General features: G+C 38.1%; 1 protein-coding gene across 3 annotated transcripts; it reads right to left on the reverse strand.

Moving 5' to 3' along the window:
- Window positions 1–1,384: 1,384 nt before the first annotated feature.
- On the reverse strand, window positions 1,385–20,785 carry LOC106871378 (acyl-CoA synthetase short-chain family member 3, mitochondrial). 3 transcript variants are annotated; one of them, XM_089341155.1, is made up of 17 exons: window positions 20,437–20,785; window positions 16,021–16,165; window positions 12,527–12,715; window positions 11,752–11,883; window positions 10,864–11,007; window positions 9,848–9,928; window positions 9,298–9,393; window positions 9,075–9,185; window positions 8,617–8,660; window positions 7,724–7,827; window positions 6,880–6,975; window positions 6,307–6,373; window positions 5,473–5,554; window positions 4,961–5,083; window positions 4,185–4,284; window positions 3,394–3,569; window positions 1,385–2,115 (listed from the first exon to the last, which is right to left on the reverse strand). In XM_089341155.1, exons 1-17 carry the CDS (start codon window positions 20,766–20,768, stop codon window positions 2,017–2,019), a joined length of 2,121 nt encoding a protein of 706 aa, XP_089197281.1. In that variant the 5' UTR covers window positions 20,769–20,785; the 3' UTR covers window positions 1,385–2,016. The 3 variants fall into 3 exon arrangements, with proteins under 3 accessions (XP_089197281.1, XP_089197283.1, XP_089197282.1); XM_089341157.1 differs by lacking the exons at window positions 16,021–16,165; window positions 20,437–20,785 and adding an exon at window positions 13,397–13,574; XM_089341156.1 differs by lacking the exons at window positions 16,021–16,165; window positions 20,437–20,785 and adding an exon at window positions 12,804–12,940.
- Between the last annotated feature and the right edge of the window lie 1,908 nt (window positions 20,786–22,693).

Genomic DNA, 22,693 nt, shown 5'->3' on the forward strand with positions numbered 1-22,693 from the left:
TGGCGTTGTTCCTGTGGATTCACTTGGACTATACGAGTCAATTCCCTTTTTGAGAAGAGCCATTTGACACCAAATGTCTTTGTCCTTTGTCTTGCCATCTCACATAACGGTTGTAAATGAGCATCACCATCGTACAAGCAGTGTTGTTTGTTTCCAGTCTTTCACGAAATGCAATGTCTGGCCATGGAGAAATATTAGCAACACGGAGGGCGTCCAGCCATAGACAATTTGCCTTATTAAAATCCATCTGACCCATATAAGCATGGAAAAGTGGACAGTAAAACAAGGATAAAGTCTACATTTCTACAAAATGGTAATTCCAACAAGATTCAGTGGAGACTGAATACAAACCAACTTCAGACACAGAAATTGCAACACATTTGTCAAAACTGCAAAATGAGATTTTAGTGAAATACTTGTTGCTGCTGATGGGTCAGTTTCTGAAATTGATGCATCAACTGATTCTGGAGGTGCATGTCCAAATTGCACTCATAATTGAATGCAGTCTTGTTTTTAAGAGCAATTCATTATGTCTCCATAGCAGAAAAGATCTCCCACACACTCAGCATCTTCTGCAGTTAAAAGCAAGCATACTCTTATCCGGAGACAGTTAAGCAGTGACACTGAAAACTTCAAGTTAATGCAGCCAGCAGTGCAGCTCACCAATAACTTGAATGTGAAGCTTGCCACAAATAAGATGCAACCAGGCAGCTGGAGATGCCTGAACCATAGGCTCACGTTCAACAAAATGCTAATAGATAGGCCATGGAGGGACACCATTAAATCACACAACTGAAAGACAAGCAGAAAATTCAAAGTGCAAGTCCACATTTGTGCAATGGAAGAGAAGTAGCTTCAAATATGATCCTGGACACAAACATGCTTCTGTAAAGATAATTTTTTTTATTGGCACCATGCTGAAAATCTGTGACAAGTGATTGGTCAAGAAATGGAAACAAGAGGCAACTGCAAAGTGTTGATCCAATGGAAAAGGTTATCTAACTGATGTTGATTCACTAGAGTCCACAAAACAGCTTTTTACTGCCTTACTTGCATGGTCCAGAGGAATTTATTGAAGCTTTGGTCAGCTTGGAACTGTTGTAGAAGTGAAGACACTGGTCAAAGGTGTTGTGCAGCAGACTGAATCCAGTAATACATATGTGTGTGTGTGTAATGTTTCACAGCTTTGCTTGAGAGATATGGTGTTTACTTTCTTTGTTGGACATCAAGATCAATGATTCAAGGCTTTTAAAGACCTGTGGCATAAGAAATCACTTCCTTCAATAAACAGTTTAGAGTTGGCAACTGGAAGAGCATCAGACCCCTGCCTCAATTATGTCCCCTGTCCAGCCCATGCTTAACAGAAGGGACAAACAGTAAAAAATTAAGAAAAATCACTGCATTTTATTTCCATTTGTAAACAGTAACAACTGAAATATTAACGTAATTTAAAAGTTAAGTCGATGTAGAGTTTAGATATCGTTAAAAATTTATAAATTTGGTTAAGTTACATAAAGTGAAATCTCGTTCTGAATTATATAGCCACCCCCACCCTACACACATGCATCTTCAGTCAGGACTCTGAAAGCCAGAAACGAACCAGGTTTCCATAGTTACATAAGTGACTTAGATCACACTAGTCCTTCCTGAATGAGACACTGGTTTGTCACACAGTTAACCCCCCCCCCCCCAGCTGTCAGAGGGTTATCCATTAACAGGTGAGAAGAGATGTTAAATAAAGTGCTTTTAGTCAAGAACCCAATGCATCGTTTGGTCTGGAAATTGAAACCATGGTCTACCGATTATGACCACAACACCTTAATCCCTTGGTTTTCACCTTCATACATTTTCACACACACACACACATTCTTTCTCTGACTATAAGGAATCCGAATATTATTTTAGATGTAAAACATATTATCATAATATATATCATCGTGTATATTACATGGCTTCTGTCCAATCAATGATATAAAAATAAATTTAATATCGAATTATTTCCGTTAATTCAAGGCTTTAATGTCCAGCGACATTAACTGTTTTTGCAAATCCAATCGACTGCAGAGCTTCCCTGATGGCATTGTACACATTTGGATCTTCAATTGTGGGTGGAATCTGGAAAAGGAAAGGGGGGAAAAAAGCAGAAATAAGATAAACTTATGATGATATTCTTGAAATTTTGTAAGGTTTCAGGATCCCAACTTTTAACCATTTTGTTATAATGCCAGCACAGCTGTGTAATAAAGGAGTTAAAAAAGTTTGACCCTTTAAGATTCAGATTATTGTATCAAGTGTAATGCTTATTTATTTGTATTGTTTCAAATTAATTCTACATTATCTCATAGCTTTCGGTGATGTGGTTGTTTATTTTTAGAATGACATTGTGAGGTAGGTGTGAGAGGCTGGATGTGGCCGGTTTGAACATAAAACAGGTGAAATATTTTAGGCTGGATGTGGCTGGTTTAAATGCTAAAGGGTTAAAAGAAAGGTACTTTGGACCCTGAGCTGAGTGGATTTGGTCCGTATATGTCATATATGAATCCTGTCATAAATGTGTGTGGTTTTGTGTCTCTTTGCCTTGACATTGGGTGACAGGTGTAAACGAGTATCTTTCATCTTCAGTCTTCCATGGAAAAAATTGCTCACCCACGAGAACGTTGATGATGATGATGATGAATGGTCATCATAATGCATTTTGAATAAACTTTTGGGACTTGTGAATGTTGACATTATAAGCAGCAGTTTGGGAAAGACAAAAGAACCAAGGTCAACACTAGGACTTGGTCCGTATTTCCATTGTCTAGCAAGTGGTGGATACAAGGTTGGCATTAATGCCACTGAACCAACTTCACTTTCCAGTGCTTCATTGTCATCGTTTCAGTGTCCACTTTTCTTTCCATTCTTGCAGGAGTCAAACAGAATTTGTTGAGACCGATTCTCTACAGCCAGATGACCTTTATGATGGTGCCACCTAGTGGGGTGGGGGTGGGGGTGAGCCCCAAACTGTGTGACTGGGAAGCAAACTTATTCAGCAGAGAGGGAGAAAATATGATTATGCTTAGCAAAAGGAGTTTAGTTTATAATTCTCAACTGGAAAACAAATATCATTTTCAGAGATTCTGGCTGTCTTGTGGGGCCAGTTATGCAGTCTCCATAGCATGACTGAGACAACAGGATCCCAGTCCATCCCAGGATTTCTCATTTAAAGTAAAATGGACAGGAGCAACATGAAACAAAGTGTTTTTTCCTCAAGAACACAACACTCTGCCCAGGCTGGGAATTGAACCCACAATCTTAGAATTGTGAGTGCAATACTCTAACCACTAGAATACGTGCTTCTGCATCTGTTCCTTAGAGATTTTAGTTCTTTTATCTGCAACCGTTGATTCTTACCTTAAATTCCTTTCCAGCTGCCAAAGCTGCGATTGTGTTGCGAGCAGTTTTTCCTGATCTGGTTTTCGGTAATGCTGGCACTATAACCGCTTGTTTAAAATAAGCAACTGGACCGATACTCTCTCGCACAATTTGTATAACGTCTTCTATAATTTCATTTGTATTCTTGGTCAAACCTGAAATTTCAAAACAAACAAAATCTCTCTAATTTAAAATGAATTAATTACTAAACATCGAGGTGTGTGTAGGGTGGGCATACATAAATCAATATCATAGTTTTATATGATTTGTATCAAAATCTTAGCCATAAATGTTCTCGATATAGCATCATCATCATCATCATAACCATCATCTAAAAGCCACTTTTCCATGCTTGCATGGGTCAGGCAGAATTTTTTACACCAGACTCCCTTTCTGTCACAAACATTTATTTCCAAGAAAAGTAATATTTCCTCCACATTGCTTCTATGATGGTCATGCATATTTATAACCATCACATGATGTCAAGACAAGGGTACACACACACACACACACAACAGGCTTCTTTCACTCACCAAATCCACTCACAAAGCAATTTTCTGACAAAAACGAAAAGAAGATGGGAAGGCCATGGCTGGAATACTGACTGATCACCAACCAAAATAACTCTTCTTACCACCACCAAGAGACTAATAACACTTCAATAATGAGTCACAATCTAACAAAGTCAATATTCTCACAGAACCGCCCCCCCCCCACACACACATCAGAGGCTCAACAAAAGCTCAAAATCGAAGTTCACCACTTCTTACCTGATTTCAGGACACACAATCCTAAGGGCACTTGACCTTTCAGGTCATCAGGGACACCAATAACAACCGCATCAGCCACAGCACTATTTTGCATAATTGCCTGCAAATGAAATTCAGATTTAAACTATATTTTACAAAAACTAACTCTTGTAAACGCATTTATGGGTGTGTTTGTATGAGTGTATATTCATGTGTCTACAGGTTTATACACATAAGGGGATATATAAAAATATATATATAAATATATATACATATAAAATATATATTATATATGAAAACATCTAATATATAAACTTCATCTTCTGACATCAAGGTTTATCTGTCTTTTTATCTATATCTATCTATCCATCTATGTCTGTCTATCTATCTACCTCTGTTTGTCTATCTATCTATCTATCAATCTACCTGTCAATCAAGGTAGCTAATACGTATTCGTTTGTCTATCTCATTCTCTGTACACAATTCCAGTTCTACCTACCTACCTAAACACCCACCTACCTACCTACCATCTATTTATCTGTTTATGTCACAAACTAAAGAGTTCCGCTTGAACTATGCATATATCTAGTTCCCCCCCCCCCCAGCCACTCACCCACCCAAAACCCCACCTACCTCCCAATAAAACTTTACTTTCTTCTCACCCCAACCCCTTACCTACCTACAAATCAAACTTTCAATCCAAGTACTTCTTCTTAACCTTCATTGACAGTGAAGAGGTTGTTACCAGGAATGATCAAGTAAAAAAAAACAAAGCTTAAAACCGATGGCGTTCTTACCTCTTCCAAAGCACCTGTTGAGAGTCGATGCCCTGCCACATTGATGACATCATCAGTTCTTGTCAAGACAGAGACGTATCCATCCCCGTCATGCACCCCAGAATCCATTGTGTCATAGTAACCCTGCAATGACAAATATACTGCACCATGTCATTATGCATATGTGTGCGTGTGTGTATGTACATGTATGTAATGCATATATGTGTGTGGATATGACTTTAAACTGCATCTAGTTGTGGGTCCCTGGTTCAGAAGTTCCCAGATTTTGAAGAGTGTGGAACTGTCTCTTAACCATTATTGTTCCCAGGCTCCTTTCAGCTTCTGTCCATCAAATCCCCTTGTAAGGGTTTGGCTAGCCTGATGCCATAGTAGAACCCAAGACCACATGGTTGAGAAGTGAACTTCTTAACCATCCAGCCATGGCACTATCTGTCTCTGGAAGACAATCCAAAATACCAAAACCAGAACAAAATGATTTCAGATCAAGAATTCATGGAAAAAAAGAAACTCACCGGATACTTTGTGAAATAGATCTTCTTATATCCTTCATTGTTTTCCCAAAGAGAAATAAATGCCCCAGGGGGAAGAGGAAGCCTGAAGAATGAAATTGAAGCAATTTATGTCATTGCTGGTTGTATATTTGTGAGTGTATCTGAGTGCAATATGGTTACAGCTTCAAAAGCTGTATCCCATGCCTAATGATAGTAACATGCTTTTGTTCATGTAAGTTCTTTTATCAGAAATAAAATAAAAATAAGCACTCATACATTCAAATAAATACATATCAAAACAACAACAACAAAAAATAAATGGAAAAATTTGGTATATTTTTAATTCTGTTTTAGATGTGTTTCATTACAGGACAGGAGCTACAAAGGTATAGAGGTAGGAAAATCTCTGATCCATAATTCTTCAGATAAAGACTCAAAAATAATAATATTTTTCTTCGTGTATGTCTTTGTGACTTCTCTTCTGTAATGAAACATGTCTGACATGGAATTAAAAACATACCAAATTCTTCCAGTCCGCTATCTTGATATGTAATTCACTAGAAATTTCAATTGCTACAGATATCTTATCCAAGAGAAAACATCCGTCTACAAACATTTGATTACATGCAGAAGTGCTTAAAAAGGACACAGTTTGGGTTATAATCCCTTTTATGCAAACAAATACATATACTAAACTGCACACAGAGTTAAAGCAGGTTTCTGCAACGCACACACACACACACACACACACTGACTATCATTATTATATTATATTGTGTTATATTATATCATATTATATATTATTATATTATAGTTAATATTATTAGCTGTTTCACATCTAAGGTTAACACTTACTTGATAACAATTTGGCCCAGATCACCGATTTTAGTTTCTTGTAAAGATTTTGGGGCCATTATTTTGACTGAAAAATGACAAAAGTTTAACAAAAATTGAGCAATTAATTATAATAAGTAAAATAAAACATTATATTCTGATGACCTTAAAACAGGATCTGTAGAATGCTTCCAGAAGAAAAAACCTAGAATTGAGAGGCCCCAGAGTGAACTTGGTGAAAACTAAAGTTTTATTAATCAAAAAGAAGATGGTGCTGCCATCTGGAAATAGCTGGAGCTTCATATAGCATACATGGTGATAAAAACTGGTGTACAAGAAGTGTACTGAGATTACAGGTATACTGAAGGTAAATAAAAAGCTTGAATGAGGCAGATACACAGAGTAAACTAAATTCTTTTCAATGTATCAATTGCTCCAGAATGACAGTTGACAGTTTCTGTTAATAATTACAGAGAACCAGAAAATTTCTGCTATTGTTATTTATGTCATGAACTTTTGAAATAATTTTTACAAAATTCGAAGAATTGAATGAAATTATCTAATGAGTAATTAAAATATGATTAAGAAATTCACCATTCCAACCAGGAACAGGTTTTCCAGATACCCCAATGGATGGCTCCATATTCATTCCAAGACCATAACAAGAAGCTAATGCTGGCCAAGATGTTTCTGAAAAGAAAAAGAAATATCATTATTGAGAAATTTAGTGGCACCCCAGCAGTGGCACAACCACCACCACTATCATCATCATCATCGCCCTAATGTATATTTTTCTATACTTAGAAGAGTCAGACATGACTACGTTGGGGCAGAGATTTTTATGTTGCCAGATGCCTTTCCTGCTGCCAACCCTCGTTTGTTTCCAGGAAATGCAATAATCTCTGAATCTGTTGAACAATAAACAACTCAGACATAGTTACGTAGAGAAGTAGAGACAAATTGTTTGAAAGCACCTTTTTGCTTACAGAGACCAAGCAACATATCAAGACAGGTCGGGAGTTGGAATGTGCTTCCGTGGTGAAGTGCAAACAAGCAACACTGACTGTGAGAACAGTGGCATTTTTGCTTACGACTAGCAAAGACATGCAGAGGGGAAATATGAAATCATTCACACACATACACACCCTCACTCACTCACTCACCCGCTCACTCACCACATCACATCACATCACACACACACGCATGTGGCTGCGTGCATAAGTTTACTTCCCGACCTCATGGTTCCAGGTTCCATTCCATTGTGCAACACCTTGAGCAAGTGTCTTCTGCTGTAGCCTTGAGATGACCAAAGTCTTGTGAGGGAATTTAAATAGATTTTAGTTTATATTTTTAAAAATTTAATTATTATTCAAGCAACATGGTCTCAATCCAATGAGTGAAACCAGTACAAGATAAAGAGATAGGAGTAGAACCGCACCTGTTTGCCACCAATTGTCCAAAACTGGTTTCTGTACAATACTCTTGGTCCATTGCATTGTTGTTTTATCACAATGCTCCCCAGCCACATACATAGCCTTCAGCCTGTAAGAAGCAAACTATGAAAAGTTATATAAACGAAATAACTTGCATAGAAACACTTAAATTTCAAATGGACATTTGCTTGCTTAAATATTTGAAGAATTTCTACGAAGACTGGATGTAGTTCCATGATACAGATAATCAAAATGTTTTGGATACCTGTGTTTGTTCAGGTATTAAGATTGAAAAAACTGACTTTGTTTGTAAAACATTTTGAACCTGCATTTGCAACCCTTAAGTAAATTCTGTAGCCACACTTATGAGGACAAGTGTTCACTTTTAAGGAAGATATTGCAACAGAGATGTTCAATACAAGAGATTAAATTCATTGCCCATTTACAGTCAAATAGATTTAGTTGTCTTACAACTTTGAATTTATTCTTTTTCTCTTTTCTTTTTTAAAGTTTAGCACCCAGAATGGCAGTCTTTGATATTAATTCCAGCAGTGTTCACAACAGTATTTAAATTTAGATTTTATACCATCCATTGTCAACAAAATAATGGCTATGTGCTTGTTATGTGGGAAAAATTTCAGGACCGATGCCATGAAGCCTGGCAAGATCAAAGACATCTCAAAAGGTTTGACACACAAGAAAATAAATAAAATCCAGACCCATCTCAATCTCAAGAGCATCTGGCCTTAGAAAATTTGCCTCAACAAATTCCATGCATCCTATGTGAGCATGGAAAAGTGGTTGTAAAACAATGATGATGAAGGGTAAAGGATACTGTACGGAAAAACACAAGTATTTCATAAATATGTCAAAGAAACATATTTTTTAGGCAACTTACTTGGAAAATGGGAAATATTTCTCAGCGTGTTTTCCTTTGTTGTCCTACAGGAAGAAAATGAGAATAGATTAGCAAGATTACATTCAGAACAGTTAAAAAGAATATTGCCCCCTCTCCACTTATATTTTACATTGATCACTCTTTTGTGCTACCAAGTTATCTTTTCCTCTCTCACCTGAATTTCTTGTTTATTTGCTCCTATCACTCTACATCTTTCACTCTCTTTAGACACATCTGTCTCTCTCCTCACACACACTTTCAACATACCCATCCACACATCATCTCCCTTGATAACAGTATAATTATTACTATTCTTGTGCTCCCCTTTCTGTACTGCCATTTAATGATGATGATGGTGAAGATGACTTCTCATTATGATAGAATGCATGTGATGCAGAGAGATTCTGCCCAACTTGTTTCGTCATTAAAAGGTGGGTAAGTAAATATATTTTCCTTACCTCTTTTATAATTGCACGCAAAGCTGTTGGTGCAACAAACATGCCAGCCACTTCATAGTCTTTCAGTACTCGGAAATAGGCACTGGCATCAGGAGTGCCAACTGGTTTGCCCTGGAATACACAGTTTTTTTTTTTAGTTGTTGTTTCTTTCTTTAAAATATTGAAATTCAACTTTTGAGCCAAATATGAAAAGATAAATGAATTATTTCCAAATAGAACCTACCTCGAATAAAATAGATGTGTTTGCATTAAGTAAAGGACCATAAGCTATGAAAGAGTGACCAACCACCCAACCAAGATCAGAGGCTGCCCACCAGACCTGTCAAGAGAAATATGGAAGAAAACATTTGAAGCAAACAAGAAATGGTTCATCTCATAAAAATGGGATGACAAATCTTTGTTAATCCTAATATGCACCATTATTAAATATTAATATAATTAATTGCTGTAGATAAGGCACTGAGCTGGCAGAATTGTTAGCATGCTGGGCAAAATGCTGCTAAGCATTTTGTCCACATTTATGTTGCTGAGGTTGATTCTGTCTTTCATCCTTTGGGGGTCAATAAAATAAGTCCCAGTTAAAAATCAACAGAAAATTTGCCAGTTTCAAAAGAATTTGGTTAGCTGCACTGCTTTAGCATTGAACTTAACCCCTTTTCTAAAGACACAGGCATAGCTGTGTGGTCGAGAAGTTCATTTCCCAAACAATAGGGATCAAGGGTCAGCAAATGTTGAGATTTTTAGTTTAAAAAAAAAAAATCAATCGTACTTACCTCCCCTGGTTTGATACCATAAACATTTTGAATGGCCCACTTCAGTGCTACAGCATGGCCGGCATTTGGACGTACAATGGCCTGAAAATATATTGAGAAAGTAAAATGTAATTTAGAATTCCAAAGCGAACAAATACACTCTTTTTTGAAGAATATTTAGGGATAATTCAAAATTTCCCTCATCATCATTTTAGGTAATATCCACTTTTCTATGATGACTGCAGGGGCAGATTTTCTATGGCTAGATGCTCCTCCTGTCACCAACACTCATCTGTTTACAAGCAAGGTAATATTTCCCCATTACTCAGATACGTTTTACATGGAAGACTGGAGACGAATGGTACTGCTTGTATAACAGTGACACTCGTTTACAATTATGCAATGTCATAACAAAGAGTCACAAACACACACACACACTCACATGCATGCAAACGTACATACAGACACAGATACATATGTACATATATAGATATATATATATACATACACATACATAGATATATACATACATATAGACATAGATATATATTTACATATATGTCTAACAAATCCACTCACAGACTTTTGGTCTGCCTGGGGTTATAGAAGAAGACACTCGTCCAAAGTGCCATGCAGTGCAACTGAACCTGAATCCATGGGAGGCATCTCCTCTGTAGGACGATTTCACTGAGGACTGGCGAACCAGGAGGCTGCACCAGGCTCCAATCCGATCTGGCAGAGTTTCTACAGCTGGATGCCCTTCCTAATGCGAACCACTCCGAGAATGTAGTGGGTGCTTTTATGTGCCACCGGCACGAGGGCCAGTCAGACTGTACTGGCAACGGCCACGCTCAAATGGTGTTTTTTACGTGCCACCTGCACAGGAGCCAGTCCAGGGGCACTGGCAGCTTAGTGCTGTCAGGTGTTTTTAGTAAAACTGTTTATGTTTCAGTCTGTTGTACTTTGTATTTATTTGATAGTTTTGTGTTCATTGGTTTTTGCAAATATGAAATGTTTCCAAATAAAATAATCTCTACCTTAGGTAATCCAGTGGTTCCAGATGTATGTAGAATGTACAGGGGATCCATTGCTGGCACTGGTACACAATCTGTTGGTGAGGCAGAAGAAAGTTCTTCCATGTAACATACATCAAGGCCTTTCTTAAACTTTGCTTTTTCTGCCTGTAAAACATTAATTCAGAAATAATAATGTTTCAAGTCCAACTGATTTGGAATTAATGAATGCATAAAAGACAATTTTTTTTTTTTTAAATCTTTAAAAATTACAATTCATTTCTTTCAATGTTTAATAAGATACATCCACAAAATTTATTTGTACAAAATTTATATATTTTATATCTTGTTTTATTATTAAATTAAGAGGAAAATGTTCTGATTTATTCTCCTCCTCCACCATCACCCCACCACAATTTAATGTCTACTTTTCCATGCTTCCATGGATCTGATGAAATGTGCTCATGCAGATTTTCTATGGCCAGGAGCCCTTCTTGTTGCCAACCCTCACCAGGTTCCAAATAATGTAATATTTACACATGACCAAACATGCTCTCACAGAATATTGGAGACAAAGAACACCATTTGTATGACACTTGTTCACAATTCCCGAGCAATGTCAAGAACACACACACACACACACACACACACACACACACACACAGAAGGAGTTTCTTTTAGTTTCTGTTGACCAAATTCACTGACAAGACATGGATACACACACACACACACGCGCGCATGAGAGAGAGAGAGAGAGAGAGAGAGAGAGAGAGTGCATATCTGTGTGTATATATATATATATATATATATATATATATATGTATATATATATATATATATAGACTGGAACTGAATATACGTGTATATATAGCGTGTAAAATGAGCAGTAAAATTAGTAAAGAGAAAGCTCACCTGGGGTCTGTTGAAAATGATACATTTTTTCGGTTTGTGGCTGATTAGTTCCAATGCTTCATCTAAAATTGGTTTATATTCAACAATCCTGGTTGGTTCAATGCCACAGTTTGAGCTGACAATGACTTTGGGCTTGAAACAGAATTGTAGAAATTCAGAATTAAGATTAAAAGCATACAACAGCAAAATAAAAAAAAACAAAAACAAACGAACTTATTGTATACACTACATCCCATCACAAAAAAAAAAAAAGAAGAATTAGCCAATGAACAGGAAGTGGGCAGTGAAAGAGTCATGAAAAAAAAAAGAAATATTTATAAAATATAAAAAAATAAAGTTGGGTGGGGGGGACGTCAAAAGTAGAATTGGTGAATTTTGGGAAGCATGGAAGTTTAGATGGATGTAAGCATGACATGGAGAACACCATCATCCTCATTGTTTTAACATCTACTTATTCATGCTAGCATGGGTCAGACGGAATTCACCGAGGAAGATTGATGCATCTTCACCCATACTGTTGTCTTTGAAGAGAATTTTCTCCAGGGATTAATTTCCACTACAAAAGGTCTTCTTACACTGGAATATACACAAAGGCTTCTTTCAGTTTCCATGTATCAAATCCACAGACAGTTTTGGTCAGCCTTTGGGATTGAACCAGAGACCACGTGGTTGAGAAGTTTCTAAAGATTTATTTACATAATCCTCAATATTTCTTCCTTTGTGCCCTAAATTTATAAATCGATATTTCACCAATAACCAATCAAATTTCTCTTACTTTTGCATGTGCAATTCTGTTGGCAAGTTCTTTGGCACCAAATCCTCCAAACACTACAGCATGAATGGCTCCAATTCTGGCTGCTGCCAACATAGTTACAATAGCCTGAGGAATGGCTGGCATGTAGATCAGGACACGATCTCCTTTCTCAACACCATGTTTTCTTAGAACTCCAGCAAAATGTTTCACCTGAAAAATTGTTATTGTAGGAAAATTAATGGAATAAGTTCAAAAGCTGATAAAATGAGACGATCAGATGTGGCTTTAGGATACTGACCATTTGGTATGGCTGACTGGACATTCAGTTGATTTTGGCAAACAAACAAACACACACACACGCATGTGTGTACACAGAAATGTATTCATACAGATAAACAGAGAGAAAGAGAGAGATATTACTATCTTATAATTAATTATACATATACCTATATACTTATATACACACACACATATATATATACATACATGATGGGCTTCTTTGAGGTTCTGTCTACCAAATTCACTTACAACACTCTGGTTAATGCAGAGCTATATTAGAAGAAACTTGCCTAAGGTGCCATGCAAAGGAATCGAACCTGAAATCATGATATTGGGAAGCAAACTTTTTAATCACAAAGCCATACCTGATAACAAATATGTGCATTGTCGAAAATTACTTAACTGACTGACAGGGAGTATATTTAAGGTCATTCGTCCTGCTAGAAAAAGCAGCTAAAGTTCTCTTAAATAACACTCTACCATCATAAAAATGGGGAAGGACATACTAGGTAATATTAGTCCCAGATGCCTATAAAACTATTTGATGGCCATGGTTGGAATGTCTTTTCATTATATATTTACTGAACCAGGGAATAAATAACAACCAGTTACCTAAATGCCAGTGGTCCCTTGCTTCTGGAAACACTTGGAGATCAAAGGTCATTGGGTATGAAAGGGCTTTTTTGACCACCCCTAAACTGTCCATAACAAAGATATCTCCCTTCGCAATGACTCTAATTTCACCTTCAAGTAGTGCTGTCTCCCTACGCCTGACTTTGACTTCACCTTCAAACTGTGGTCAGCCCCACCCACTCTGTCCTGGTGGTGACATCGATATCCCCTTCAAACAATCTGATCCTGTGACAGCCCCCATCCCTGCTCAAACCTCTAACACTTCTCTCTCTCTCTCTCTCACACATATATATATATACACTGAACCATGTACCTTCACATTTTAAATATGAAATAAGCACAGGAGTGGTTGTGGTAAGAAGTTTGCTTCCCAACCACATGGTTCCGGGTTCAGTCTCACTGCATGGAACCTTGGGCAAGTGTCTTCTACTATAGCCTCAGGCTGACCAAAGCCTTGTGAGTGGATTTGGTAGACGGAAACTGAAAGAAGCCTGTCGTATATATATATATATATATATATATATATATATATATATATATGTGTGTGTGTGTGTATATATATATCTATGGCTGGATGCCTTTCCTAATACCAACTCCTTTACAGTGTGTACTGGGTGCCGTTTTCATAGCACCAGTGCAAGTGAGGCCACCATGTAGCTTGCAAGAGTAAAGTCCCCTTGAACTGAGAAGGGCTATGGTAGAGAGTGTGGTAGCTTTATGATAAGAAATGAGGGGTTAAAGTATGAAAGAAGGGGCCAGAACAGAACAGGTTTCATGGTGTAGAGGACATACATGGCTACTTACATTACAGAAGAGTGGGTTGGAAGGGACCAGGTTGGGGATGGAAAGGGAGATGAAATAGTGGGGATGAGGTGTTAGGGTGGCCCCCTCAAAGCTGGAAGTGAGAAAAAGTGAGAGGGAACAGAAGGACAGAGAGTGTGGGCAAGTAGAGGTTGTAAGAATGTATGATAGAGTGAGGGATGGGGAATGGGTTAGGGGGTGAATATAATAATGAACAGGTGTTGAGGGGAGGTAGGGAAGAGTAAATGACAACAGTAGAAATTTATAGGTTCAAGTGACACACACATGTGTGTGTGTGTGTGTGTGTGTGTGTATCATCCCCTCAGAACCTGATACAACTCCAAGAAAAGTGACTCTATGTTGCCTATAGCTGCATCCATCTCTCATTTTGTTTCATAAGTTTCCTATAAAAACCATTCTATTACATTATATATATCAACAGGCCCCTCTATGTTACCCATTTTATTAATCCATGTTTGTGTATATCAGGGTTCTGTTATGTCTCCCATATTCTCTGTACATAAAATTACCTTCCCTCTAACTCAACCAACCCCACATGAACCTAACTAGAAGATTCCCTGCCCCCACCTCTTCAAGAAAACTAGACAGTTTAAGGTACCCTTTCACTATTTCTATAACCCACCACCACCCCAATGCAGTTCATAATAGTAATAGTGGTGGTAGTTGTGTTGGGGTAATATAAGATAATATATGATAATGTATGATAATATATAGTGTCCTTCGGCACACTCATTAGTCACCTGTCAGGTGAATGACATAACAAAACCAGTAGCAGAAGTGTGAGGTGCCCTGCTGATGGCAAGCGAGGTTATAATGTGCATTCGGAGTTACAAACTAAATACTGTTTGAATCATAACAACAGTGTCACAAACACTGAATGTAAAAAACTTTTACTGAATGAACTCTTTGGGGAGAATTAAGGTGAAGGACGTTCAGACAACAAGAGCGGATATCAGGCACAAGTCAGGGTGTATAGATACAGACTCACACACACATATACATACATACATATATATATATATATATATATATATATATATATATATATATATATATATATATATGTATATATATATATGTATATAAATATATATATATGCATGTATATATATATGTATACATATAAATGCATATATATATTTATATACAAATGTATGTATGTATGTATGTATATATATATATGTACATATATATATATATATATATACACACGCATATAAACATATATGCGTGTGTATGCATACTTACATGCACACATATTCATATTCACACACATTCCTTTAAGCGAATATTCATCTCCAACAACGCAGCCCCTCACACCCACCTGTAAGGGCCAACCTGTCAGACAACATACAAAAGCAGTTCGTGTTGGCCTCACACAGTGGGAAACACGAAAAACCAGAGCTCAGCTGAACAAAAGATTGCACAATGAAATGTTGAAAACATCTTCCCAAACTAAGAAAAAAATAAACAACATGGCTGTGTGGTAAGAAGTTTGTTTCCCTATCACATGGTTTCAGATTCAGTTCCACTGCATGGCACCTTGGGCAACTGTCTTTTACTAAAACCTCAGAGTGACCAAAGCCTTGCAAGTGGATTTAGTTGATGGAAACTGAAAGAAGCCCACATTTCCTCCCCCTTTCAACTATATATATATATATATATATACAGCATCGATGTAAAAAAATTAATAAAAAAATGACAGAGAGAGAGCAGTTTCCTTAAAGTTTGTTGACTTGTTTTTTTCTGATCATCTTTGTGAATAATTCTATAAAGCTTACCTCATCCAAAAGCTGAGAATAAGTGATCTTTTGAATTTGACCAGTGACTGGACTGTCGTGAACCAAGGCCACCCTTTCTCCAAGACCATTTTCCACATGACGATCAAGGGCATTGTAAGTTGTGTTAAATTCTCCACCTACAAACCTAAACAAGAAATATAAGCAGTTTTAAAACAGTTCCATCCATGGATAAAAGACAAGATTGACTTTGGCAGGATTTGAACCCAAACTGCAAACAACCAGAATGAATTCTGCAAAGAAAATTTGTTTGAAGCTCTAATAATCTCACCAATCAATAACCAATCAATATCCCTCAATTCCATTTGCATAACTGAAATAAACTCACACACTATAGATCTGTCTGAAGTGCAGAAGACTTACAAAAGCAGTTGAACCAGTAAACAGCAGGGAGTCCCCTGTGAAATTAGCAAAGCTTTATCTTTATGATATAATCCTGAATATATTAAATGAGATACTGCAATGAATTAGGGGACAACAACGGGTTCATGGTTAATAATATACTCTTCAGAAGATGTAAATATAAAGGGGTTCCAGAAGATGGACCTCGGTGCATGAAGCGTAGTAACTCTGGGGGATTTTGTCATCATTAACTGGAAATGACAAATTAGGGGTTATGATGCTAACCCCTATTGAGTCTGGACCTCAGTGAATCCGGAGAAATTCTAAGGGGTTTTGACATTACTGTGGTATGATGTCGGTGTCTGGGGAGGCTGACCGGAAGGGCGAGTCGACCGGAAGGGGAAACAGGGCAGAGGGAGCCTCGATCGGCGTTCGTGCCCTTTTCGAACGGGGCTGCGGTCAGGACAAGATGTGTTAAGCGACGGTCTAGGTTTGGGAAGGTTTGGGAGAAGCAGCTGCTATACCTGGTGTACCTTGGGTCGGGGCAAGCTTCAAGGATCGGATACCGCAAGATGGACTCGCAGTCGAGGAAAGGAAAACCGAGGTAAGGCGATTACATCTACTCGTACGCACACACCACAAGCTATTTCGGCACCACGTGCAGAAATTCGCCGCGATGGCAGCCACCAAGATTAGGATCGCCAGCGATGTGATCAGGCCTTTTAATGGCGAAGGAGATGTGATGGCTTGGATACGAAAAATTAGGCTCGTTGCCAAGCTGCAAGGAATAAGCGATGTGGCAAGTCTCATGGCTCTGTACTTGGAAGGGAGCGCCCTGACCCTCTACCTAGAAATGGACGAGGAAGAAAGATTAAGTGCAGAGAACGTCGAACGGAGGCTGAGAGAGGCATATACGGAGAGGTGGATGAATACGCGGCGGAAGTGCGAAGACTGGCCACGCTGGCTGGGTTTACGGGAGAAGGCCTGGACAGAGCGGCGCGGCTGGCGTTTGTAAATGGATTCCCCGACGACGTAGGGATCCGATTACAGCAGTTGCCTGGCGGGAGGAAGATGGCGCTCAGCGAGCTAGTAGCGAAAGCTCGCGTGTTGACACAGCACGTCGGAAGGAAGCCGATAGCGATGGCGGCGACAGAGGCACGTTCCGACAGACGACAGCCTGAGAGCGGCGTGAGGAAGCCTACCGAACAACGACAGCGGCCGTTCTCGGGCCGGTGTTTCAAATGTCAGGGGCCGCACATGGCGAGGGAATGCGTCGAATTGGGGCCCGTCTGCTATTGATGCAGGAAGACTGGGCACATCGCCCGTGATTGCGACCAGGGAAACGACTGTGGGGACACGGGTTGCACGACTACACTTGTGACGCCAAGGGTGGCGAAGAAATGGGATGGGACGAGTAGCGGTCGACGGTAGAGAGATCCGTTGCAGGGGCAGCTCCAGTCTGGAGATAGCGTTACAGAGCGCGGCGCTGAGGCTACGGGTGATCGTGATCGACTATGTGATAGACGGGGTTGATGTCGTGTTGGGGATGGACGCCATCAACCGTCTTGGTGGCGTTAGGATTGCAGGAGATGAGGTCACGTTCGGAAGGGTGGGGACATCGTGCGCCGTGAGTCGGGACCGCCAGGGAGAGCAGAGCCCCGTCGAGGACAGCGCCGCTTACACCATCGAAGACAAAGATTTTCAGGTATAGCAGCTGCTTCTCCCAAACCTTCCCAAACCTAGACCGTCGCTTAACACGTCTTGTCCTGACCGCAGCCCCGTTCGGACATGATGGATCTTGATTATTGGGATTGGCTCAAGAAGCTCAGACTTTATTGCTTCCAATGCTGCCACAAGCCCCATTTATATGATGTGGAAAATATTACAACAGCGTTTTGCCCCAATGATGGCATCACCTTTAAAATTCACTCAAGCCTTGAACCCCTTGCCATCTATCCGCTACAAAAATTATGCTTGTGTCACATCACAACACTGTTTCGCAGAACTATTTCACCTTGTCTGATGCTGCTCCCTTTAACCTCGTTCCAAGACACAGAAGAAAAAGATCTCATAACATTCAAACAGTTCCTGGATGAATATCCTCCATCAAATTCCAGGTAAAGCACCTACACCTGAATATATCTCTACAAGCAACAACTCTTTACTCAAATGAGCTATAATGCCCAAACAATGACTGCAATATGAAACATCATTAAATCTCTTTTCCAGGTGGTGCTATTAGGTTAGCCATGGTCTGAGCCAATTTTGGCTGAAAGTTATCTAAGTCACAGATTAGCAGCTATGGTGCTACCCTCTGCTCAATCTGAGTCTCGGTGGATGCTTAGAAAATCATATCTGAGGGATCTTACCATTACTGGCCCCCATATAACATATTAATGATTGTAATGCTAACCTTTGATGAGTCAAGAGCAAGCTTTGTTTACAGGAGTAAGTTTTAATCACAAAACGCAAACACTAGTTTGAAGGAATTAAGTTTCCTTCTATGGTAATGTAATAAGATCCAACCCACTGACACAAACTCAATAGCAAATACACACACACACACACACGAGAGAAATGCAAACATCTTGTTCTCATTGAAGCATTTTTTGGATCTCTATTGTCAGATTCTGAATTCTATTTATGCAAAGTTAACCCCATTTTAACGTTGGAGCTCTCAAAGTTGACACTAATGATAGTGTCTGATTTTGTTTTCTTTTTATTTTATGAAATCAACTGAAGATATAAATATATTGAGATGAAAATGATATTTTGCGAGCGAAAATTCACAAATATGTGTGAGCAACTTGTGTCAGTGTAGTTGAGAAAAATGTAGGAAAATGCAAAGAAATGAAATAAAAAAGTTGGTTGACAGGTAGAGGAGGACATTGTCAAAAGGAGAATGAGAAAAGAAAACAATGGAGATAGATAATATTTGTCTTTATTGTTTAGGGGGGGGGGATAAAGGAAAACAAATATAATAGGAAGGAGTGAAATTGAAGGACGCTGACCTATACGACTAAACGAACAACCGGGGGTCGTCACGTCATTCGGGGTTTTCTTAATCCTAATAGAAATTTGTGAAAATAATAAATAAAATGAAATAGGAAACAATACATGAAAATTCCTCGACTTTCGTTCTGGATCAACGACACCATTGTCGTCTGCAGAGTAAATACGTTTATCTCCGTCTCTGCTCGTTGCATCAATGAAAAGATTTGAAACCTTGATGCTGGGTTTGAAGTTTGCATGTTTGCCGCTTTTACGCCTCCAAGTAAATTTTTTTTTTTTTGGAGATTATACTTTTAAGGGCGCAGAAATCCAACTTACGCGGGGCATCGCATCAGAAGCCCTAAAATCGGCCCCCAACAAAACCAACAGTACATGTAACATATAACAAGGTTTTCCACTATCATCACAACTTCTATTAATTCTCTCTCTCTCTCTTCTTTGAACTTTCTCAATAAAGACATATAAAATAAAGGAATATATTTATTATTGCAATTACACAAATTCTATTCAAAATGGGTTGTAACTATTATCCGGGTGGGATGGCGATTCTTCAGGTGGTCCGTTAGTGTTAATATATTTAATGCAAAGGACAATTAAGAAGTCGGTGAATAATATTCATTTGACAAATTAATAAATGACAAAGCATCAGATTAAAATACTTTGAAATGTTTAGTTATCCTCTTTTCTCATTTCAAATTCTGCCAAGATAAATGTTGTCAAATAAAGAACTAATCAAATACTGGATCGATCGATATAATTGACTTAAACCTGTCCCATAAATTTAAGGATTTATATCTATATTAAAGATCAATATTATTTTCATGTAAAAACATATTTTTTTCTTTAAAATGAACCTGTCTGAGTCTATGTGAAGCAATCAATGTTTTCTACATCAGTAAATACTCGAATATTAAAGAAAACATGAAAATGTGTTGTGTTTGTACTGTTAAAAACACTCATCCCATACGTTAACGTGTAAAGAGGATAGAAAAAGATGTTAAACCATGTACATTGGAGCCACGCAAAATATAAGCAGATATTTACCATTGAGTCCAGGGTGGGTTCGAGTTATCGAGGACCTGGTGCCATTTTTTATGCCAGATTAAATCTTCGGCCGCTTTAGCCCAGAATGTGGTTGGATCTTGCAGGGCTTGCCGAAAGCTTTCTTCGTGTGTGTCAATGTAACCAGGTGGAGAGGAATGGAGTAAACATTGACTTGTTGAATAGAATCGAAAATTAAATGGCAATAGTTTGTATTGGGGACCAGCTTTAAGAGACCGGAGTAGAGATATTGGAGTAAGAAATCGTTTGATGAACAGGTGTGGACAGGTAAGCATCGTTCCAGCTCTGTTTAATTTGAGTGCTGTTGCAGCCATCGTGATGAAAGTAAATCAGTTATTTCTTGAAGCATGCTAACTTCTTCAAGCGTGACCAAATCTGCTCACCTCCGCTCTGTCATGTGACCAAACCAACTGGGACATAAAAAGTGGGTGGCAATTTAGTAGAGTTCATCAGGTAAAAAAATATAGTAAATATAAATAAACAAAAATAGATATAGAAAAAAAAAAAAAGACATTTATGAGGTTAGATGAGCTGCAGATTAAATCTCTCGGTTAATGTTTAATATTTCGGGTATTTATTATCCTTGTCCCCGACGGGATCCGAACCTAAAACTCTCGCTCGTAACACGTCTTCAAAATGTTTCCAGTGCAGAGAAGGATATGATATTTTCGAGCAAAATAATGGAAAGAATTAAATGTTTTCAATAATAAAGAGAAAAAAAAAAAGACATTGGTGGTCCTCTCACTTTTGTATTGTATAATTTATACTAAACTAGACTTATTAAAATATTTGGTAAATTAATCATAAAAAATTTTTTTAATGAGTTTTCTTTTTTCAAAATTTTAATTATTACTTGTTCTTTTTGTTTTTTTCTTCTTAATCCCGGTATTTCTGTCCTATTTTACATTGACACCATGAGAGCTTTCTTCTCTAAATAAATGAATTTAATCACACACACAAAATGACCAAATAAGGAAATTACTTTATCCAAGACACTAACTTTTTTTTGCCATATCCTGGATCAGGTCCGTCACCAGATTTTGGTGCCTTGGGGTGCTTCAGAATATTCTGGTTGGGCACTAATTTATAATAATGTTTTGAAATAAGTGTACCACTATAAATTTGTGGGTAGACCATTGAATAGTGAAGGGACAGTGCTGCCCAGTGCACCCCCTTAACGACGGGTATGTCCTGGCTTCTATTTTCTAAAACTACAAACCGTCTGTGGGACTCGAAGTGTATGGTCCGTTCGTCGATTGTGCTACACTGAACTTTGCAAGGTCCCAGTTCAATAACGGTTTCTAACTTAGACACAAGGCCAGCAATTTTGAGACATGTTTGTAGATACCATCGACCCTGGTACTTTATTTTATCGACCACAAAAGGATGAAAGGCAAAGCTGATCTTGGCAGGATTTGAACTCAAAACGTAAAGGGCCTTAAATTAAGTAGTATTTAGTATTTGTTGAACGTTCTCACAATTCTGCCAATAATTGTTTCCAATTTAGGCACAATGTCAATAATTTTGACATCGATTTCAGTACCTGATTGATATTTCATTTAACCGACCCTGAGTAGATGAGAGGCAAGTTAACCTCAATGGGAGTTGAACTCAGAATAAGAACGTATAAAGCCGGAACAGATATCGCCAAGTATTTCCTTGATGTTCTAACAATTCTGCTAATAATAATAAGTGTTGAGGTGCGACGCATTCTGCTGAATGATGTGCATTGAAAAATTCTCGTTCAGTCAGGATTGTTGGTGGTAAATAAAATGAAATTATTGTTGTTATTATTATTATTGAGTGAATCAGTCAGATATCTTAAGAATCGGAGATTCAACAGGGATGTTCGTTGGTTCCACACTTTTTACTTTAGCAACCAGTCGTACTGCTCAAAGAATATCGGAATTGAATGTCTAGTACGTTGACGATATCGATATTGGTGCTGATTCTCTCCAGGTATAGAACTTTGTCGAATAACTTATTAAATGAGAAAACAACAACAAAAAAAAACCCCACCTAGTCGAGGTGTTCAGGCGTCATCTATCGCCCGACATCATTTCTCATCCTCCTGTTTGATTGTTCCTCAGAGAAACATTTACTGATCCATGCCTTCCAATGGCTACTTTGTCAAATATACAACGTTTCCATTATTTCCCAAACAATACTTATAATGTAGAATGATATGAAGCTTTTTTATTCTTAAAAATTATCTGTTGATATCAAAAATAATTTACCT

Source organism: Octopus bimaculoides, chromosome 24 (genome assembly GCF_046866305.1).
Source record: "Octopus bimaculoides isolate indiv1 chromosome 24, ASM4686630v1, whole genome shotgun sequence".
NCBI classification, from domain to species: domain Eukaryota; kingdom Metazoa; phylum Mollusca; class Cephalopoda; order Octopoda; family Octopodidae; genus Octopus; species Octopus bimaculoides.

What these genes read in the sequence shown, in the direction of transcription:
- LOC106871378 (XM_089341155.1), bottom strand. Translation starts at nt 20,768, where the DNA reads ATGGCTGCAACAGCACTCAAATTAAACAGAGCTGGAACGATGCTTACC. An exon ending in ACACATCTATTTTATTCGAG is followed by an intron (nt 9,186 to 9,297) that starts GTAGGTTCTATT and finishes TGTGTATTCCAG; the next exon opens with GGCAAACCAGTTGGCACTCC. An exon ending in CAGCTGGAAAGGAATTTAAG is followed by an intron (nt 2,116 to 3,393) that starts GTAAGAATCAAC and finishes TTCCTTTTCCAG; the next exon opens with ATTCCACCCACAATTGAAGA.